This window comes from Psittacula echo (assembly GCF_963264785.1).
Source record: "Psittacula echo genome assembly, chromosome: Z".
NCBI classification, from domain to species: Eukaryota; Metazoa; Chordata; class Aves; order Psittaciformes; family Psittacidae; genus Psittacula; species Psittacula echo.
The window spans coordinates 16,796,995-16,815,954 of NC_137742.1; the positions used below are offsets into that span (position 1 = coordinate 16,796,995).

At 41.1% G+C, this 18,960-nt stretch overlaps 1 protein-coding gene across 1 annotated transcript in view; it reads left to right on the forward strand.

Moving 5' to 3' along the window:
* Positions 1-1,551: 1,551 nt before the first annotated feature.
* GHR (growth hormone receptor) overlaps positions 1,552-18,960 on the forward strand; it is a gene marked incomplete at both ends in the record, with an annotated part of 77,895 nt that continues 60,486 nt past the window's right edge. The window contains one exon of the mRNA XM_080637660.1: positions 1,552-1,621. Coding sequence (XP_080493786.1) covers positions 1,552-1,621 — 70 coding nt within the window. The remainder of the gene's footprint in view (positions 1,622-18,960) is intronic.

An 18,960-nucleotide genomic window follows, 5' to 3' on the forward strand; every position in this document is an offset into this window, starting at 1 on the left:
TGTTTTTGATACCCAGATTTGACAGCACCAGTTGTTAATCAATATAGATTGTTACTCATTCGTGGGCTTTGTTATTTGAACACTTGTGATTTAGTCTCCTGTTAGATGGAGAAAGAAATGTCCAACCGAAAACACTCCAGTGTCATACCAAGTTTGCCATACCAATGTATTGTCAAATGTGAAAGTGGAGCTATTAGACTCACTCTTTGCTGCCTCACTGAGCTGGGGTGTACCTTGGCAGTTCTGTGCCACAGAAGAAGAAACTGCTGCCTGACCTGCTTCAGCGTTTGTGTTCATTTTGGTGTTGTAGCTTTGTTTTTTGAAAGTCTCCAGTGGTCTCTGTGCTCCACTGGCATTGCTGTAAAGTGATCTATGCCATGTATGTTTTCCCCTACTACATAGGGTGACTTGGTGAGCTTTTGGAGGCATGGTGAAATTCTGTGCAGAAGGCTGTACTGTCCACAAGTCCAGTGTATCCCAGCTTCTACCCTTCCCTGTTGTTATCAGATGCTGGTGATGATAGCAGGAGCAAAGTAGTGATGGGGTTGTAGACTATGTGTGTGTCGTCCAGGTAAATTAGGGAGGAGTGTGGGGAACCTGTAAGGGCCTGTTGGGTTATGCTTGGGTTGCAAAAGTTTGTATGGATGTGCTCACATCCATGAGAAGGTGCTGTCCAGGAAGTATCTCAGGTAAAAGCTTCCAGCATGAGACAGCCTCCATGGCAGCCCCCAGAGAGCATCCAGGCCAATGTTCCAGGTTCTGCAGCGTGCCACTAGGGAACAAACCAGAGAATTAGCCTGGGTAGCTCTTATTCTTGCAGTACCATAGCTTCTGCTGCCCTCCCCACTCCTGGCATGCTGCCTGCCATGAGCAGTGATTGTAGGTACTAAGCCAGTGTTTTGCTGCTAGCACCCACTTGGCTTTCTGGTGTGGCAGCTGGCTTATTAAACTGACATCATTCCTCTCAGCTTTGCTGCATGTAGTTAGTTCTAGATCCAGGAAGGATTATACATAGCATAAAAGATGAATACAGCTTCAGAAGAACATGTGCTAGAAACACAGTCATCATATCATAGAACCATAAAATGGCATGGGTTGGAAGGAATCTTTAAAGGTTATCTAGTCCAGCCCCCCTGCAATGAGCAGGGATATCTCTGAAGGAGATACTGCCCTTTTCCTACTTTGACATTTACCCTAGCTCAGTCATTGGAATCCATCCTCCAAAGACTGCTGGGGGAGAGTGTGGCTACTGCTTGGAAGCAGGCTAGAGATCAGCAGTACTTGGATTTTTTTCTCTCTGTATATTAAATGAACTAGAAACTCATAAAGCTTGTTCTCTTATAAAAATAGTATTTACTCTCTGTCCTAGACTGCAAGATGACTTACAACTTCATGTGGCAGTAAACTGTAAACTAAATACCGTTCTGGTTTAAATCCAGTCAGAAATTCAATAAAACTAGATCATACTTTAAATGTCATGTTATATTATTTAGTAATATTGGTATATAAAGAAACTCTCTTACTGTCTTCTTTCATTACAGAATTAGAGGTATGGATCTTCGGCATCTGCTGTTTGCTTTAGCACTGGTCTGTGCAAATGACTTACTTTTTGCAAGCGATGGTAAGTTCTATCATACCTTTTTGTGCCTTTGTGTGTGTACATATATATGTTTCTATAAAGAGTATTTTTATACTGTATGTGTCACGACTATGCAGGTTCCTTGATTTCAGCAACTTGGGTACATAATGTTGAAATGTGAAACATACATCAGTTGATCTTGTAAAGATAGTGGCTGCGATTGAAATATGTTGCAGAACAAAGCTGAATTTCATAGTGTTAGATGTGTAATGTGTGAGCAGGCTGGATCAACGTGGTGTTAGATACCTGGGTTTTCTTTGATCAGGTACTGAAGTAATGAACGAGTTGTACCAGGTTAATTTTTTTTTTCTTTTTTTAATTGAAACTGGTGGGGGTTTACCTTAAGTCTTTTTAGTACATTCGTATGTTAAGTATAGAATTATTTGGGTGTACAGAGGAAGCATTTTAAGTCTGTACACTTTGGTTCTGAGGCCAGTATGAACAGGTTTCGTAAGAAATACACTTAGAAATTCTTGAGGAGAGGTTATAGAAGGGATTTGAAAAGAACATGTAGCCTCAACCAGCCAGCTGGCTGTGGGTAGCCAGCAGAAGCCTTTTTAGCAAGAAGCTCTGAAGGCACGTCCTGTCGTGTCCATGATTCAATAGATCTGCTCAGAGTTCACATCCACTGGACATTTCTCTGGTTTTCCACAGTTGTTCTTCGATCCTTATTCACCTCAGTTCTTCTATCTTCTGAATTAAATGCCAGGCTAGAAAGTACTTGGTTCAGCTGAGCTTTCTCTGATGTTTTTTCTTGTAAACAGCAATGATTTAAAACCATTTCAGTATCATCCTGAGTCTGGTGGGTCCTCTGGGACTGGTCTTTTACTCATTTAACAAAAAATACCCATTAACTCTGGCAGGAGTTTTAGGTTGTGTTAAACTGATCTGCTTATGCTGGTTATGATCCGCTCTATAAGCAAATGCAACTTAAGTCGGTCTGCTCTGCCTTGTTCTGGCCTATGGAGAGCAGTAACAGTTTCCCATAGTTACTAATTTTATGCAAACGTGTCACTGCTTCTTCCAGAGCTACGGAGCAGAAAAGTGGCTCCTTAAGCCCTTCCTCACTTTCTAGCCAAAATCAGTGTGAGCAGAAAGGCAGTTTGACAAGTAATTTTTTGGGAAACTGGATTGGAAACAGCTTCCATAACAAACTGTAAGTCAGTGAGGATTTCTGACATCTCTCAGTGTTTGTTGGTGGAGTTTTTTTCTTTAGTTCCATACTTTATATGTAACTGAATGAAAATTAAATACCTGTAGAGTTACAAACCATGTTTCATTAGCATTTTTAGTGATAGTTTTAGAATATGTTACTAAACCAAACAGCTATGGCATAGTGGCCTGTAGGCATAACTGTACTAGAGTTTAAAGGTATAATTGCCCTCCTTTGCACTGGTACAGTCCTATATTTTCTTGGAGTTGTGTATTTAAAACTTCTGGATGCCGATATTTGGAGAAGCGCTGGAGAGATAAAAGGGGTATTACCTCATGGTTAATGGAGACATTAAGGTGAAATAAGATATAATTAGAACTAAAATGATCAGTTTTCAGACAATTCTTCCATAAAGGTAATTTTGTTTATTAAAAAAGGGGCTTGGATAGGGAAAACACAAGTTTCTGTTACTTACTTCTATGTTATGTGGCTCAGAGACCTGTCTACTGTGTTACCAGGAAGAGATTCCCTTCTACCTTGAAGGCTTTTTCCTTAACATTTACCAAATTTGATTTTAGTTTCTAGTGTATCCAGCCATTGAAGGCAATGAATGAATCAAGTTTTCTCTTTTGTTCCCTACTTTCATTTCTTACTTGCAGCAGCACTTCATTCTGGGAAATAAGAGTGCCTGTTTAAGAAGTGCCTAAGGAAGTGTGTGGCAGTGTTTATTTTCATATTGTAATCGGGATGAAACAATATGGGGCCTTTAATGTGTTTTGAATCCTTCTATGCCTTCTGGTAAGGTTAAAAGAAGAAGAATTTTCAGATAGTAATTTGCAGAATTAAGCTTTTTCTCCCTTTGTGTAACCAATCTCTTTAGTTAGACCTGTCAACTGAAATAAAATTTGCTAATTCTTCCTTGGTTCTGCTCAAATGTGGAAAGTCAGTATTTCACAGTGAAATATGATACGTGTACCAGCTTCTATTCATTGCCTCGTACAGAATGGTTAGCAGAACAAAAACGCATGTGTTCCATCTTGCTGCTTACCCCACAGCATCTGCATTTTACAGTACATTCATTCAATAGACAAAAATAATCCCTGCCCAGACGTAGTGTGCTGGACCAATTGATTTCTCTCTTGAGGATTAGGAGCACATGAGGATTTTTTGATCATTGGCAGATGAGGTGTGGTCCAGATGTCCTGCGTTCAGTAAAAATCTGTGTTATGAATAAAACTTAACCACAGCGTCGCCTTTGTGTGACAGTGTTTATACTGATGAAACAGTAATTTCCATGAGCTTACCTTCAGAAACGAAAATTGATGAATATTTCAGTTGTGTTCTGTGATTAAATCTAAGACACAATACTAAATATATATGTCCTGTTTTGTTTCATTGTTAAAGAACTGTGTGTGTTGAAGGGAACTGAGGTTTGTTGTCCCAAGAATAAATTTCTAACCACTAAACTGCTTGTAATACTAGAACACATTTATTCTGAGTAGCAGAAATGCTCCACTGAAAAAGTCAGACAAAAAAGTGTAAGTTGAACAGAAATATTTGAGAGAACATCCATTTGCCATTCTTGCATGATTTAGAACAGTGTATTATATGAGATCTGTTTATTAGATGTTTTGTTCTTTTTATCCTCCATGTGAATGTGCTTTTACCTGCAAAAGTTCTTAAGAGCATCCAGCCTCACTCAGGTGATGTATTCTGGCAATCTTACAGAGCTCTGCCCAGCTTAGTATTGCGGAGGCCTTCCCATAAACTTAATTAGATGTGCTCCATACCTTCATGATATCTGATATGTTGCCTGAGGGACTGATCTACAGTCTTGTGGTTCCCTAAAAAATCCACTTCAGTAATTGCATTCCTTCTGGCAGCACATGAAAAAATTAGATATACTTGCTAATCTTGCACCAAAGCATGTTACTGAGACAGTGTAATACTGACTTGTACATGAAGGCTTTTATGTCTCAAAGGTAAGTAAAGCTTACATGCAGCCTTACGAGAGCCTGTGCTTTAAGCTGTCTGGCTACTGTGGGGCTGGATCCACCCCTGGCAGACAGTGAAATCCCATACGTGTTTCCTCCTGGCGGGATAGAATGTGCGAGGCTAGCAGTTGGCCAGGCAACGGCACAGCATTTGAGACCAGATACTGCAGATTTAGTCATCTATTTGCTGTTTCCAGGCTTGTGCCAAGTTCTGCTGGAGGCTTTCCATAGATTTAGCTCATTTTCATGCTCTCATTTTGCAAAAAGCTTGACTTGACAGCTTCTGAAACTGAGGCTGTGGCTAGCATGAACTGACAGGGGTACCCCTCATCTCTGAGGTGACGATCCTAAATGTGTCTGGTGCGTGTCTACTTCAGGTCCTTTGTAATTCAGAGCTGATCAAGTCTGGGACTTCCAGCGTCCTACCAAGGCACACTGGCCCACACACTGTCCATGTCCTCAAGGTGCATGCTGCACAATGGTTAAGAGAAGAACAGAGGCAGTGGTAGAAATCAAGTGTAAAGGCCACAATAACAGGTAATTTGTAATAGGTTTGTATTACTGTAGGTAAATGGAGTTTGTGCCCTAGGGGTTCAAAAGCCCTAAGGCCCATGTTCACAGCTAATGAAGACATTTTTGTTAAATCAACAGCATTTATTCTTCTAGAGAGTTTAGGTTGCTTTGAGGATGCAGAATTGTGTGATTGTGAAATTTCATTTAATTTAGTTAATTAGGTACATGAACAAGAAAGAGTACTGCTTCAAGACAGATTACCTGCATCTATGCAGTATTGGTGGTTCGAAGAAAGAAAAAGCTTATATTCATGTACACGTACACAATTTCTATGTGAGCTATTTGTATTAGTTTAACTGTGGTGTTTCAAGTACACACCCAGCATACACCTAGGTATTTTGGTTTACTGTACCTGCTGACCTCAAAAGTATTTGAGAGGAATTGCTTAGGAAACAATTTTTGTCTGCTTGTTCCTTCTCTACAACTTATGAGTGTAGGTCACATAAGGACATAGAGGAATGATCTGGGAATTCGTCCCAGTTAATAAAACAATACATAAGCTCACACAGTTCCAAAACTAATTTTTTCCCAGTGAAAAGTGGGAAATGTCTTTTATCATTTTTTTTATACTAGATCAAAGTTAATTCCAGACTGTTACAGCTATGCTAATGCAGCCTCTGAAGCAGGTTTAGAGAGACATTCATATTTAATATAGCACAATGAAAATATTTGAGTGAACTGGTTTTGTGCAATGATTATTTTAAGAGCTACAAGCTTGAATTTATTTTTCACTTTATCTGATTTTAGAAATGTATTTATTTTTTCCATCACAACTTTTTTTAAATTATTGTACAAAACTTGATTTCTGTTATGCTCGAATGTTCTATTTTCCTTCCTTTTACATAAGAAGTAGGATTAATAATTTTCCCTTCTGAGACATATCAAAATATAATTTTTTACTTCCATAAAAATGTTCTTCTGTTATGCTAGTGTCTGCTCACTTCTCGAACTTGAATTCTTTTCATGCATTATACGTCCAGGTTAAACCATCTAAGTGTAGGTGTGCAGTGGATATCAAGGCTCCCACTTACAGAGCTCCAGATGGAATCCATATCCCGTGTATAAGACTTCAGTGTCATTAGAAATACCACAGGGGAAGACATCTGCATGGGGCTCACAGCGATGGCACAGGACCTGCAAGATACCTACATCCTTCTGTAATGGCCAGAAGCTTAAAGAACTCCATAAAAACCTTAAGGCTCAGCATCTCATGTGTACCCAAACATCTGTTTTCAGGCAATTCAGTGAATGCTATTGGCTGTTCTTTGTTCCAGAGACTGTATTGACTAGCTCTCCATTGACTATTGAGTGCTTGGACACCCATGTATGAATCATATGGATATTCTCTAGGTACTCAAAAAATCTACATGAGACTTGTAGTCAGGATATCTGTGCCTTTTGAAGCAGACACTTGAAAGCAGGAAAGATATCCTAGGCTGTCTGAAATACCTTCAGCTATTTAGGCAACTGATTTTTGCCCCATTTTGCGTAGAGAGAGCTAAATATAGTTGTTTTCATTTTGAACTAAACCTCACACCTTTAGCTGCCTTGTTTGAATATGCACAATTCTGCATTCTTTTTTCTGTGTAGTATCATAGAATAGTAAGGGATTCCAACCCCCCTGCCATGGGCAGGGACACCTCACACTAAACCATGTCACCCAAGGCTCTGTCCTGCCTGGCCTTGAACACCACCAGGGATGGAGCATTCACAACTTCCTTGGGCAACACATTCCAGTGCCTCACCAGTGTTACAGTAAAAACCTTCCTCCTTATATCCAATCTAAACTTCCCCTGTTTAAGTTTTAACCCATTACCCCTTGTCCTATCACTACAGTCCCTAATGAATAGTCCTTCCCCAGCATCCTTATAGGCCCCAACTGCTCAGCCACAAGCTGTAGGCTTGTACAGCTTGTACAGCTGGAGGCTGTAGCTTCAGCTACAGCCAAGGTGAGGGGTCTTCTCACTGGATTTATAGGATAGCAGTGGGATGAAGTGACAGAGGGGAGTTATGTAAAGTCATAGATTTGACTTTTGTGATACATGGAGAAATTCTTAGTCTAAGCAGGTAGGTTCCTTTGAATTGCAGCATATTATCTGCTGACAAAGGGGAATTTGTCCTTCTCTTCGTGGAGTCAGGAGGTACGAGGGCCTTTGTGGCTTGGCTTGAAATATTCAGAAGAAAGATCAATAGCTGTGTGGAGTCTGAGCTGACAAAATGTTTTATGATTTAGAACTCAAGTTCTATAGATTGGAGTCCGTGTAATGGCAAACTGTTTCTCACACATGAAGAGCATTCTTTTATTTTTAATTATTTTTTGATGATCAGGAAGACTAGACATACCTGCGTATGGAACAATTCTAATCTTGTTAGGAAGGGACAAAAGATGATGAAAAAGAGCAGAATCTTTCTTAGCTTAAGCTGCGAACTCTCTTACATCCTCTCAAATAGTAGTGCCATAATATGGTTGGTAGTAATTTTTTTATTGTGGTCATTCACTCATCTTAATTCTTCTAACTGGTGTGTCTTTGCTGTGGCCTTTCTCTGCGTTACGTATTTTCTCAAGCATAGTCAACTGTCTAGGTATGAAACACAAGCCAAAGCGGAGCTGGCGTAAAACCTGAAAAGCTCAAAACTGTGATCCAGCATAGTGCATCCTGGTTTACGTGGATGGGGTGGAACTGTCGAGAATGTAAATTCAAAACTTGTACCTGCAGACAAGGCCTTCAGAATAGCTGCCTTATTTCCAGAGGTTTCAAGTGTTTCTGAGCAAGAAATATGTTTCATAATGTAGAAGAAATTGCTATAGAGTCATTCCAGGAGCCAGGATCAGAAAGCTTGGCACAAGGAGGTGTAAGTTATACCACTCTCTTCTGGCTAAGCCATTTCGGCTGGAGTGAAGATTCATTTTGGCAGAAAGCAGAGTAGTATTTCCGTCATCACTTTCCACTGTGATTAGGCATGGCTTTGATGGCTAGCAGAAAAATCCAAGGGAAAGCCTTAAATCTGTGCTCTTCTGAGTTTTCACCACTCTTGCTTCCTAGCCAATTGTATATATTTCAAATAAGCCATTTGTCAGACCTCTGTGATAGTATGGGTGCTCTCATATTGGTAAGAAAGGATTTCACTTTTCTTTCTTCTCTGTTGGGAGCATACATAGACTTTAACAGGAAGGGATTTGGGATTTCTGAGAGTGGAAGACACATACTGGAAATTAATTACAGACAGGCCTATATTTTGTAAGAAAACACAGAAAAAACCATAGTGCTGAAATTTTCAGGTATAGTAATCTTAAATTATGCTCCCAAAAATCTGTACTTAGGCTTGTAACTGAGTGGATCCAATGTTTCAAATGCTAACCTGTGTTGCCAGAGACTTCTCTCTTTTTGTCAGTTCCTCCAAACTACATCTGTGACTCCAGCATCTACCGAAGTTTCAAGCCTCTGGATATCTTCACCCACAAGCCTGCCAAAAGCACTTCATGAACAATCAGCTTTAGTCAGACACGCTGCAAAATAATGTTACTTGCCATAGTTATCCCATTCACTTATCTCTGCTATTGTGTTTATTTCCTTCATTGCTCTATAGTTGCCATTGTTATTTTTTTCTTTTTTGAACACAAACTTGCCAATTTGCTGTCTTTTGATTGCTAAGTTTTGAGGCCATCTGCAAGAATTGGCCACACCTCTGTGGTTAGTGCCAGATGAAGTAAAGTTAGTCTTTCTGCCTCTCAACTGCAATATTTGTAATCCCAGTGTACATCTTCACTCTCCCAGACTGACCTATAGAATGCAGCCAAGCCACCAACATACATACTGTTCCTCCTGTGAAACAGAACTGTTCCTACTTTACCAGTGATGAGCTGTACTGAAAACTGCTGGCTGGCAGTGGCCACTTGTGTCTTGATTTTTGAGAAGAAGCAGTGAGGCTAGTTTGAAACATGAACTTTTGCCCATTGTCTAAGAAGCTAACAAGTGGGAAAAATCCTAGTTTCAGTTTTTGCTTTAACTTGTTTTCATTTTTAAAATGTCGTTGTATGTTTAACTGATGGTCAGGGGTAGAGCAGTTGATGTCATCTACTGGACTTGTGCAAAGCCTTCGACACTGTCCCACACGGCATCCTTGTCTCTAAATTGGAGAGACATCGATTTGATGGGTGGACCACTCAGTGGATAAAGAACTGGCTGGATGGCCGCACGCAAAGAGTTGTGGTCAATGGCTCGATGTCCGGCTGGAGACCGGTAATGAGTGGTGTCCCTCAGGGATTAGTGTTGGGACCGGTCTTGTTCAACATCTTTGTTGGTGACATGGACAGTGGGATTGAGTGCGCCCTCAGCAAGTTTGCCAATGACACCAAGCTGTGTGGTTCGGTTGATACACTGGAGGGAAGGGATGCCATCCAGAGGCACCTTGACACACTTGTGAGGTGGGCTGATGCCAACCTTATGAAGTTTAACCATGCCAAGTGCAAGGTCCTACACCTGGGTTGGAGCAATCCCAGGCACAGCTACAGATTGGGCAGAGAAGAGATTCAGAGCAGCCCTGCAGAGAAGGACTTGGGGGTGTTGGTTGATGAGAAAATGAACATGAGCCGGCTTCAGTGTGCGCTCGCAGCCCAGAAAGCCAACCGTATCCTGGGCTGCATCAAGAGGAGCGTGACCAGCAGGTCGAAGGAGGTGATCCTGCCCCTCTACTCTGCTTTCAAGAGGCCTCACTTGAAGTATTGTGTGCAGTTCTGGTGTCCTCAACATAAAAAGATCATGGAACTGTTGCAACAAAGTCCAGAGGAGGGCCACGAGGACGATCAGGGGACTGGAGCACCTCCCGTATGAAGACAGGCTGAGAAAGTTGGGGCTGTTCAGCCTGGAGAAGAGAAGGCTGCATGCAGACCTCATAGCAGCCTTCCAGTATCTGAAGGGGCACTATAGGGATGCTGGGGATGGACCATACATCAGGGCCTGTAGTGACAGGACAAGGGGTAACGGGTTCAAACTTAAACAGGGGAAGTTTAGATTGGATCTAAGGAAGAAATTCTTTACTGAGAGGGTGGTGAGGCACTGGAATGGGTTGCCCAAGGAAGTTGTGAATGCTCCATCCCTGGCAGTGTTCAAGGCCAGGATGGACAGAGCCTTGGGTGACATGGTTTAGTGTGAGGTGTCCCTGCCCATGGCAGGGGGTTTGGAACTAGATGATCTTAAGGTCTTTTCCAACTCTAACTATTCTATGATTCTAAGATTCTATTGCATGTGAATTATTTGAACAGTTTGTACTGCACTAGCCAAATGAACTTGGTTAATAAAGAGACTGTGCAGCAGAAGAAGGAAAAGTAGCTCAAGCAAACACTAATCCATATTATAAAAGCATATTGCATAGGTTAGAATGAATCATTCCATGCGGCAAAGCACACACAGAGCAAATTGCTTTCAGTACACCCATCTGTACCAGGAAAAAGAAATCCTTGTTACTACACGTTCATGGCATACAATGAAGTAACCATGGGAAGGGGTAGCATTTTTTCATTCATTTAAACAATGATGCAGTTATTGTGCAGTAACTTGCAGGTTTTTAGAGACTTTTAGAACCAAGAGGCTGTCTGCAGCATTGCACCTTTTCTTTCCATGCTGTGCTGTTCAAAAGTGGCATTGTGACTAGGAATTGGAGAGCCATCATCGAGCAGACCTGGTTCCCACCAGTATAAATGAGGGACTGTTGTGTGCATCTCAGCAATATTTTGGCATACCTGGGTTCTCTTAAGGTATTCCAAGGGATCAGACGTCAAAGGGAAACATTTTAGCGTAGGAGTTCACAAGATGCCATCCTTGAAACACACAGAGCGTCCCTGAAAGCTTTGTGCTGGTCACCACCCCCATCAGAAACAGGATTCTCAGGGCTGCAGCAGCACTTCCAGTGTAGTTGGATACTTCATGAACTGGAGCTGCCATTTAGAGGATGCCTGGGTCCAGCCTTGCAGAACATTTTGTCAGCCTGGCTCCACGGAGTTCCCTAGTTGCTTGTTTCCAACCTCGGCTACTACCCAAGTTTTCACTGTTGCACTCCAGCAGAGTACAGGTACCCAGGTGTTTGTCTGCTTCTGAGGGTAACAGAAATGAGAACGGTAATGAGATAGTGCTGGGAACTTGGCTGTTGTGTTTCTCTCCACAGTGGCAAGGTTCCCTGCGGGGAGTAAAAATACTTGACCTAGGCTGTTTTCTTTTTCTGTTGTTGTTGAAGTGCTGAAATAAGCTATGATGCTGCAGGTGGGAAGCAGAGCTGCAGACTACCCATAAGGACTCTCCAGACTCTCTGCTTTGTTTTCTGCAAATTAGAGATTTCTCTACTTAGCAGAGAACATTCCCACCTATTGCAGAAGCATGCTGTAAAATTAAGTAGTAACAGCAATGGTTAGTTTTCTGCAGAACTTCTAGAAAACTCTCATGCTGTTAGGGATTTTGAATTTTTCTTGCATAATGTGGTGAAGACTCTTTCTCAGAGAGAATTATTTTATTATAGATAGTTTAAAACCTTCTACAAAGTAGGAAATTCCATGCTAAAGGATATAGAATACACATAAAGTAGGGTGATTGGTCTATTATCTAAAGAGCCATGCATTATGTCAATTTAGTCCCATATTTCATTCTCATTAAGTTGTTCAAGGAGATCTTCCTGGGATTTTCAAAGAAAGCAACAGGAAACTATTAAATATTGTGTAGCTAGGAATTTATATTGTATCAGCCTTGCACCAAAGAAGTGAGATGCAGCAAACTTCACACCAACTTTAAAAAAGGACTCAAGGAAATCACACATCACAAAATTTGTACTCTGGGCAAGGCAAGTTGGAAGAAACTTGAAAAAACCTTATATTGGTAAATTAATTGATAAATATTATATATTTGGGAGTCTGTGTAAGTGATGGTTCTTTCAAAAGACACTTAGTGTCTGTCACCTGTAGCTACTGACTTAAAAAGAGATTTCAACATTCACACAGAAGGTGGTGGTTCAATCCCTCCAATGTGGATTTTCAGAGAGCCTTTGATACAACACTGTAGTAAAGGTTCCTTAAAAAAATGCCAGGGGATAAAATGGAAGGATTTCCATGGATTAAAAATTAATCAAAAGGGGAAACAAAGACCAAATTATGAACTCCCACTGCAGAAACATGGAAGCATGTTCCACCTCAGTAGACCATACAAGCAGAAACTAAATCAGCAGGACCTCTGCTGCTGGGAAAGCTCCCTGGCAGAATGGAGCAAAAAACAGTGCAGTCCTGCGTGGCGGCCAGGGAAGAGAAGAATGTGAGTGAGCAGGAGCCCTCTGGTGCTGCTGGAGCGGTGCACGCACACATGCAAACTGCAGCACTGCACTACAGGAGCAATGGAGTGCAGCCTGGCTGGGGACATGCAAAAAATCCACCAGATTGAGAGGTGTGTCTTTTGTGGGCTATCCCTAACTGTTACCCAGAACATATTCAGAGAAAGACCCTGAGAAGAGATCTGTTTATTCTGTATTTGGTCTGTGATTTTGTTTGTGTTTTATTCCCCTAGCAATGTATAGTCATGGCATTAGGGCTGACACAGAAATTTCAGAAGAAAATTTGAATCCAGAGTTCTCTCTTGACTCTCTGCTAGGACTCATGGTTTTTACTTTTTAAAGACAAAATAATCAGAACAATTGCATGCCTGCCTGGCAAACACCTTGTGCTTCAAGTTTCTTTTAAGAGGCACTTAGTGTTTGCCACCCATGCCTACTCTAAAGCAGAAAATATGTTAACATTTCATAAATACAGAATCTTAAACAAGATCATGTACAAAATAAAATAATGTCATTATGCCCTTTAAATTTGTGTTCTGTCTCTTCATCACTGAAGCACAAAACAAAGAATAATGTGATAATTTGACCACAGATAGGAAATTGCAAATGTTAGGGAAGCAAATGTAGGTAATATGTATAAATCTTAACATGGGTCTACTTATTATTTGCTGTTAATAATAGATAATACTCAAATAGTTAATAATGCAATTCATTTAAAATGCTGATGCCAACTACAGTTACTGTTGTAGAGGATTTTATTCAAACCATCTGTTTTAATCCACTTGCGTATATCCCGGGTTGATCTTTGCTTGCAGTGGAGTGTTTTTCTGGAAGCTAAAATAGTAATTATTAAAGGAATGGAAATTATTAGTGGTTCATGGTTTGGCAAGAAAAAGAAATGCCTTTTTAAGTTCTTAGTGTCTGTTTTAGAAGGCTTCTACACCAGAAATCATAGAATCATAGAATGGCTTGGGTTGGAAAGGACTTTAAGGTCATCTAGTTACAGCTGTGCTGCCATGGGCAGGGACATCTCACAATAGACCATGTCACCCAACGCTCTGTCCAACCTGGCCTTGAACACTGCCAGGGATGGAGAATTTGCCATTTCTTTGGGCAACCTGTTCCATTGCCTCACCACCCTCACAATAAAGACCATCTTCCTTATAGCTAACCTAAACTTCCCCTGTTTAAGTTTTAACCCATTGCCCCTTGTCCTGTTGCTACAGATGAAGAGTCCCTCTTCAGCATCCTTGTAGGCCCCTCCCTTCAGATACTGGAAGGCTGCTATGAGGTCTCCACGCAGCCTTCTCTTCTCCAGGCTGAACATCCCCAACTTTCTCAGCCTGTCTTCATGTGGGAGGTGATCCAGCCCCCTGATCATCCTCATGGCCTCCTCTGGACTTGTTCCAACAGTTCCATGTCCTTTTTATGTTGAGGACAACTGAACTGTGCACGTTACTCCAAGTGAGGTCTCACGAGAGCAGAGGGGCAGGATCACCTCCTTAGACCTGCTGGTCACGCTCCTTTCAATGCAGCCCAGGACCTGGTTGGTTTCTGGGCTGCGAGCACACACTGAAGCCAGTTCGTGTAAAGTTTCTGATCGACCAACACCCCCAAGTCCTTCTCCGCAGGGCTGCCCTGAATCTCTTCTCCACCCAACCTGTAGCTGTGCCTGGGATTGCCCCCAACAGGAACATGTTGAACAGAATCAGTCCCAACACCAGGCCCTGAGGGACACTGTTTATTATTGGTCTCCAGTTGGACATTGGGCCGTTGACCACAACTCTGCATGCAGCCATCCAGATAGTTCTTCATGCACCAAGTAGTCCATCCATCAAATTGATTATGTCCAATTTAGAGACAAGGATGTTGTGCAGGACAGTGTCAAACACTTCGTACAAGTCCAGGTAGACAACATCAACTGCTCTGCCCCTGTCCATCAGTTCTGTAGCCCCATCATAGAAGGCCACCAGATGGATCAGGCATGATCTGCCATTAGTGAAGCCATGTAGGCTGTCAGCAACTACTTTGTTGATTTTTGTGTGCCCTAGCATGGTTTTCAGGAGAATGTGCTCCATGGTCCTGCCAGGCATAGAGATGAGAATGACTGGTCTGTAGTTTCCTGGGTCTTCCATTTTCCCCTTCTTGAAAATGGTTGAAGATGGGGTGTAAAGCTATCATAATCTATGTATTGATATTTAGGGTTCATCCCAGTGAGGTGTTCGGAAGTATAACTTACTGCTCTGATTATTCTCCTACACTTAATTAAGTCTGTTTATTTCACAAGGGAAAGGAAATATGAGTGGTTTATTAAAAAGGGGGTATAAAATACATGGTGAACAATGTGGAGAAAGAATTTATCTTCTAGTGAACTATTTCATTTTCCAGTGTGTTCTGCAGTGGATTTGTAGGGAATATTTCATCTTGCTAACTAGTTGAGTTAGCTTTGAATGCAACTGACTTAACTATTTTAGTCAGAAATTTCCCTCTTATCCAGGGATGCCTCCACTTGGCTCCAGAGCTCAGCTCTTCATGCTGTGAAGATCTATCAAGCCATTTCACAAGAAAAACACTTGCATCTAGAGCATTTCCACAAAAAATGAAATGGATGTGAAATCAATAACTTATTATCTTTCCTTTCTGACTCTGTAGCATTTGCACTATAGGAAGCTGTAGAAGTTAATCAAAAAAACCCAAGGTATCTCTTCTTACTCTTGGCTCATGCCTTTCAACACACTTAGGGCCTTTGAGAACTAAATTAAAGTCCTGGCTGGACTATGCTATTCTTTACAGAGGTAGAAGGCAAAACTTGGCTCTTGAAATGATGCACTGGGAACCCTCCATGATATCCAGCCGCCACAGCTGAGACTGTTTAACCTACCATTCCTGAGCAATCCAGTTAAGTAGTTACATCCTTGTCTACAAAACTCCTTACAATAATATTGCAGAACCCTTCCTACCAACACTTCGTGTTAAGAGAGGTAGCAACGACAAAGCCAGCGAAAGTTAATGTAGTTGCCCAAAATATCCAACTGCTATTACCTACTTTTCCAAGGCCAGGAACACTTGTTCATTGAGGTAGGTTTTTCTCTGGCTTGCACTTTCTTTCCTCCCCAGATCAAGAAACATTTTTTTTTTTTAAGAGGAGGAACAGGCGTTACAGAATTTGGCACGTTTGCATGTGGTGCAATCTTGTGAATGTTTTGTTAAGATAAGTGAGTGACAGCTTCCAGTTGTTGTTCTGCAGAAGGTGAAGGCTTCTTTCCAGAAGTGCACACCATCTCAATATAACCAAAATAACCATATTGTCCTTGCAGAGCTCCCAGCCTGACATGTTATCTTATCCCCTCAGTACAGCAGGTTTGATATTCTGCCATGCCAGTTTATCTAGCTAATAGACTTAAGTAGCAGTTCTAGTTGCAGGAAAGACTGTGCAAGGATTACATCTATCGGAGTTAGTGGTTGGTCTGTGTTGTCCAACCTTTTAACAGAAGACTTGATTGTAGATTATTGTTAAACGCTGTTTTTCAGTTGAGATCTTCTTACCACTGGAATTCAGCAGAGGTTTTTTTTCTTCCAATTTATTAAGCCAAAAGTGCAATTTTTCTTAGGAGAATGAGGTTGTTTTCTTGTTTAGAGAAGTATCAACAGTTAAAGTCTATTTAATTTCATTATATCCCCTTGAAATCCCTTAAGAAATCCCTTAAGAAACATGATCTATGACCATGTCAGTGATTCATGGTTTTTACATCTCAGCAACTTGCGAAGATGCGTGAAATACAATTAAGATCTCCAGTAATCCCAAAATACTAGTATATACGCAATGGCTTTCTAGAAACAGCGTAATTTTTCCCAAAGTCGTAGCTATCCCTAAAGGAAATAGAATATTAAACTTAGTATGTGACTCAACCCTGTTTAATGACAGAAGTGTCCAATAAAAATCAATAAAAATAATATATGTCTTACATTGATAGGATTCCTGGATTTCATGAGAAATGGTCTCTATATGTTGTTCTACTTGTCTGTGGCAATCCCATCATGCATTCAGTTGCTGTTTATGAAAAGCTTCTGTAGTGCTCTTCCAAATTACTTTTAGAAAAGCACTGAATCCATCATGTATCTGCTATACTGGGGGTAAAGTAGAGGTAAGCTGCCCTGACTTCTTATACTGATGGGAAAGTCCCATAGCATTTCCTTGTTGTCAGCATAATACACTGTAGCTTTTAAATGCAGCACGTTAGAAAGATACCTTCCTTTAAATCAGGGCAAGGCTTAGGTCATAGATAAGGAATAAAAATTGTTCCATATTTGGTATGACTGCAGAATGGACATGTCCCTAAAAGGAACAGAGCTGGCATATTCAAATCCTTGCAGCCCAACATATGGGATGTGTCAGGAGAGCTGCTGTATGGAGTGCTTTGGCTGTGCTCAGTTCTCAAGTGCTTTTTTTGGTGCTGAAACTTGAAATTTGTTCTACTGATTAAGCCTATTTTGTTTGGGATTCTTTTTATTTCCCACACAAGTGGTATGAAATTGACATTTTCATTCTTTTTGTTTCCTAGAGGAAGCATGCCCCAGTTACCTGAGTTGTCAGTAGCACTCATACCCGTCATGGGTCTCAGCAGAAAGGCAAAGGGGTGGCAATAAGCTGAGCCCTTGAATTGAGTCTGAGGCATGTTGACAGGAATGAGTGAGCTTCCAAAGCCACTTACTTGTTCTAAAGTAGGAAAAATTTCTGTGACTTCAGGAAGGGTAATAGTTCTGTAATAACGACACTGGTCTGAAACAAGCTTTTAGCATCTGGCTGTGCCACAGAAATTCCTCTGTGTCCTTGAAAAATTGATTAATATTTGTGTCCTTAGCTGTAAAGTGAGAAGGCGCTTTAAGGATAAACTCCTTAATCAGTTTGAGTTGATTAGATATTATGGTGATGAAATTGCTGCGGTTGTGCAATATCCTCTGTCAACAAATTGCATTTATTGTGCAGAGCAAAACGATAGAAAAATACCTGTTCTTCCAGAGCTCACAAAGCTGGCACAGTGCCTCCAAGGCAATGGAAGGTGTCAGTGTGGTTCTCATGAGGCAGGGAACACCACCAGCAAGCAGAGAAAACACTCACATTTGATCAGCACATATTTTTCTGTGTAAATCTGCATACTTGAAGAAATTGTGAGTTTCTTCCAACAGGCAAGAACGTGTGCTAAAGTGGGCCCATAGCTGATTGTTGCCATGGAAAACTCTGAAACAACCACCCACACACTTTATATCTGAATGGAGCTTGTGTTCAGACATAGTCTTCAATCTGTGTGTCAACAAATGCATGTAATGTGTGTGTTTGTGAGTGTGTGTACATTTCTTCCCTGGTGTAGCATGGCTGAGTTACAAAAGGTTGCTTTTGATGTTGAAGATTTTGGTAGTGTCAGCAGCACCTGGAACACTGTGGGGCTGCTCAAGTGGCTGAGATGCCCTCAGTACCGTTTTGTGTTGCATCAATTTATTGATGTGCTTTTAGCATATGGAAAGGCACAGCCAGTTATAAGAATTTCATTTTTCTTTTTTCAGTTGTGTCCTGGGTGGTTGTACATGTGACCCTGCAGTCCTTTTCCCCACAGAATAACATGATCCAAAAAACTGGAAAGATGGAGCTTTTCAAAGAACAGAGTATTTTATTATGAATTATGAGCCTATTTTCCCCTTGTCTTGTAGTCAGAAAGGCTGTATTGTCTTCTGTGATGTTTTCTAAAATACTTCTGTCATGAGACATCCACCTGATTTAGAAAATCTCAGCTCAGGTTGCTAACACTTGGAGAAGCTGTGAGCAGCCCAGTTGCCCACAGCAGCAGGTAGTGACTGAGATATCTCTGCTGGGACAGGAGAAGGGGTGTCACAGGTCTGTGGTTTCTGCTAGCTACGAGTTGGTGCTTGTCAAAGCTGCTTGTACAAGAAGGTGGTGCCTGTATCAATTCTAGATACCCTTTCTGACATGTTAAATTCTACTTATTTTTAAGCTGCTTGTTTATGAAAGTTTTTAGATATGCTGTTGAAGCTAAGCTGCTTGCTAATAAGCCACATTGGAAAATCACTGGGGTCAAGAAATGTAGTTGTTTCAGTATTATGTGTCAGCAGAGCAAGGACTTCTCTAAGTCCTGTCAGGATCTGTGTGAAGCACATTAAAATGTATTGATGAAATGTTGTGGAAAAGACTGCATTGTCACTGGCTGAGCTGCACATTTGTTTTGGACTGTGGGTTTGGCACCATTTATTGAGACGAAAGAAACACCAGCACTAGAGTA